Source organism: Anopheles bellator, chromosome 1, assembly GCF_943735745.2.
Source record: "Anopheles bellator chromosome 1, idAnoBellAS_SP24_06.2, whole genome shotgun sequence".
Taxonomy (NCBI): Eukaryota; Metazoa; Arthropoda; class Insecta; order Diptera; family Culicidae; genus Anopheles; species Anopheles bellator.
In genome coordinates, this window is record NC_071285.1 from 9,161,967 (window position 1) to 9,164,862 (window position 2,896).

Consider the following 2,896-nt stretch of genomic DNA (forward strand, 5'->3'; position numbering starts at 1 on the left):
AATAACTTACGCAACCGCGAAGGATTAGGGTGGCCAAAGCGAAACTCTCCAGCGCCAAGACCGGGCCCCGGTCTCCCGCGGCAGAACCAACACGCCGCAACGCGCAACGGGATTTCCCGGCCAATCACTCCACTCATTTAGTGGCCACCCTTTTTCTCTGTCTCCCTTTTTCCCGTGGTCCAAAAATCGAAACCCCTTTCCGGACGGGGAGCGGGCGTCTCTTACGTACTCCTAAATCGGCGAAATGTTTCGATGTTTTTCGAAGACACAGAGCGAGTGAGAGAGACAGTGAGAGAGAGTGATCTAATTTTTCCGATTTTGCACCTGCATCGGAGCCTTCCAACGATGACGACGATGCTGGGGAACAGCGACCGCCAAGTGCACAGCGTGTACCGAAGGGGAGCTCCTATTCCCACCGAAAAGCCCTGCACGCAACTAATGCGCCGTGGAGCAAATTGAGTTAAGCCGAGCGAATGGCATGCGGATCCGCATTAACCTCACTTCCCGGTTCTCTCCGGCGGCTCGGCACATGGAAAGCGATGACAAATGAGGCTCAACAAATGCCCTGGCCTGGAAAGCAGTGCTGAGGTTCATGTGACACCGTAACCGGGAGCAGAAAACTGGGTGGTAGATGAATTATAAAATGAGTCTCTGGCCACCACGGAGCCATCAGTTCGGTTTTCGCGCTCCAGGTTGTCAGGTGTTCAGCAACCGAAAATGAAGGTAAGCCATCCGGCCATCCAGCATTCGAAAAGGTATCTCGCCTCAGTCCGGATTCGTCTCATTCAGGTCGTCTACATTGCATCCCTGGCGGTAGCGTTGGTCGGAATGGCCAATGCTACTGACTCCACGGCGTGGCGGAGTAAAGTGCTTGGTCAGCGACACAGCTGGAGTCACTTCTTTGCCCCGATGCACTCTCGGCTGATGGCGAGGGCTGACGACACCGGAGGTCTGGAGGGATTCGGTTCGGACGGGGGTCATCATCAGCAGCAGCAGCAGGAACACCAGCACGGACACGCCACGACACAGGGTCTACGGCACTTCGAGTCCACGCACGAGGACTACCACAGCTGGCAACCGCTGGACGGTCACTTTGGACACTTTGATCACGGTGCGGAGCTTGCCAAGCTCACCAGCCACGGACACCAGGAGTTCGTCCACCACGGACATGGACACGAAGCAGGATTCGGAGGCCATGAGGTTGGAGACTTCGGAGGTCACGGTGGTGCGTTCGGCGGAGGACATCACGAGGAGCACCACGGACAGGAGTTTGGCGGTGGACAGCATGAGCTGGGAGGGCATCAAAGCTTCACCCACGGAGAAGGTCACCACGAGCTGGGACACGAGTTCGGAGGGCACGAGGATCTGACTCACGGACACTACAGTTTCGGTTCGGGATTCCACCACGGTAAAGACGGCGGCTTCGGTGGACATCACGGTGGCTTCGACCACGACTTTGGTGGCGAAGAAAAGCATGGCCACGGCCACAGCGATGGTGGCGATGGCGGAGGTGATGGTCATGACTTTTTGGACGGTGGTTTCGGGGAACAAGACCACAAGGAACATCACCACCACCCGATCAAGGAGGTGCACCTGGAGGCGACGGAAGTGCACGAGGACGACGATGGCCACAAAAAGAAGGAGGAGAAGCACAAACAGAAAATCAAGTACGTCACCGTGACGGAACGAGTTCCGGTTCCGTACAAGGTGACGGTCGAGAAGAAGATCCTGGTGCCGGTCAAGGTTCCGTTCACCGTGCACACCGAGAAGGTGGTGCCGGTGTACGTGGAGAAGAAGTTTCCGGTGGTCGTGGAGAAGCACGAGATCGTGCACGTCGACAAGCCGTACGAGGTAAAGGTGCCGCATAAGGTCGAGGTACACAAGAAGGAAATCATCAAGGTCGAGAAGCCAGTTCCGGTGAAAATTGAAAAGCCCGTCCCGTACAAGGTGGAAAAGCCCTACATCGTGCACAAACACGTGCCCGTGAAGGTTTGGGTAAACGTCAAGAAGGAGCATCATGATCATTAAAGACTTTTTTAGTATATTAGTAGGACTTGTTGTTCGTCTGCGTGTTTTGTTCCCGAAAGCTAAGAATATTAGACAATTTTATTAAATGTAATTTTAGAGGATTAAGCTTAGAGCTACTCAAGTATTGGGTCGATAGTAGACCACTTGGTTGATGTAGTCGAGGTTGATAAAGGCATTTGACGAGCTGCTCTAATCTATTCGCTTTTAGGGTTCACATACCTCTAAGCTCCCCAACGTTACAACGCATTACTATACTTTTGGGCCTCGAGTTAAGCCCCTGCAGAGCAGTTACCAAGAGTGAGTTATTGGCCAATGCTGACACCAAATATGGTGTTCTTGACTTATATGATCTACGCGTGTAACCTTTTGCCTGACTAATTTCGCAACAAAGCCTGACTTAGACATGAAGTTCATGGTCCGATACATTATTCATGGTCCGATACTTTGCAGGATATCTAGTACCACGATTAGATTCAACTCAAACGGTACGAACGGTATTTGAAAAGCACTTTTTATTTAAGCTTATTTCCAAAATTGTTTTACATAAAGAATGTAATTAATGAACCTTTCGAATGAATGTTCAACTATCGAAAAACATTAAGTCGTTTTCGTTTTATAGCGAAATTAAAAAAATATTTTGTGAACCATCCTGTATTAGTTAATTCTAAGTAATACACTTTATGGTTTCCTTTCTAATGTACTGTTCGTAGCTACGCTATACACATGATAATCCAACATATTTTTTCTGTGAAATTTAATATGTTTTTAGCGTGGAATAGCGTGTTGCTCAGAAGAATAAGAATAGAAGTTCTTATCAGACGATCACACGCTCGAATATTTTTCGCATTCGTATTCGTCGCGTATTCAT

At 50.0% G+C, this 2,896-nt stretch overlaps 1 protein-coding gene across 1 annotated transcript; it reads left to right on the forward strand.

Annotated features, from left to right (window-relative positions):
* Positions 1-909: 909 nt before the first annotated feature.
* Positions 910-2,028, forward strand: LOC131205374 (histidine-rich glycoprotein-like). Its single transcript, XM_058197452.1, has 2 exons — positions 910-1,408; positions 1,553-2,028. Exons 1-2 carry the CDS (start codon positions 910-912, stop codon positions 2,026-2,028), a joined length of 975 nt encoding a protein of 324 aa, XP_058053435.1.
* The last annotated feature ends 868 nt before the right edge of the window (positions 2,029-2,896 follow it).

Excerpts from the sequence above, each read along its gene's own strand:
- LOC131205374 (XM_058197452.1), top strand. The coding sequence starts at position 910 with ATGCACTCTCGGCTGATGGCGAGGGCTGACGACACCGGAGGTCTGGAG. Across the intron at positions 1,409-1,552 it reads CGGTTCGGGATTCCACCACG|ACCACAAGGAACATCACCAC; the intron begins GTAAAGACGGCG and ends TCGGGGAACAAG.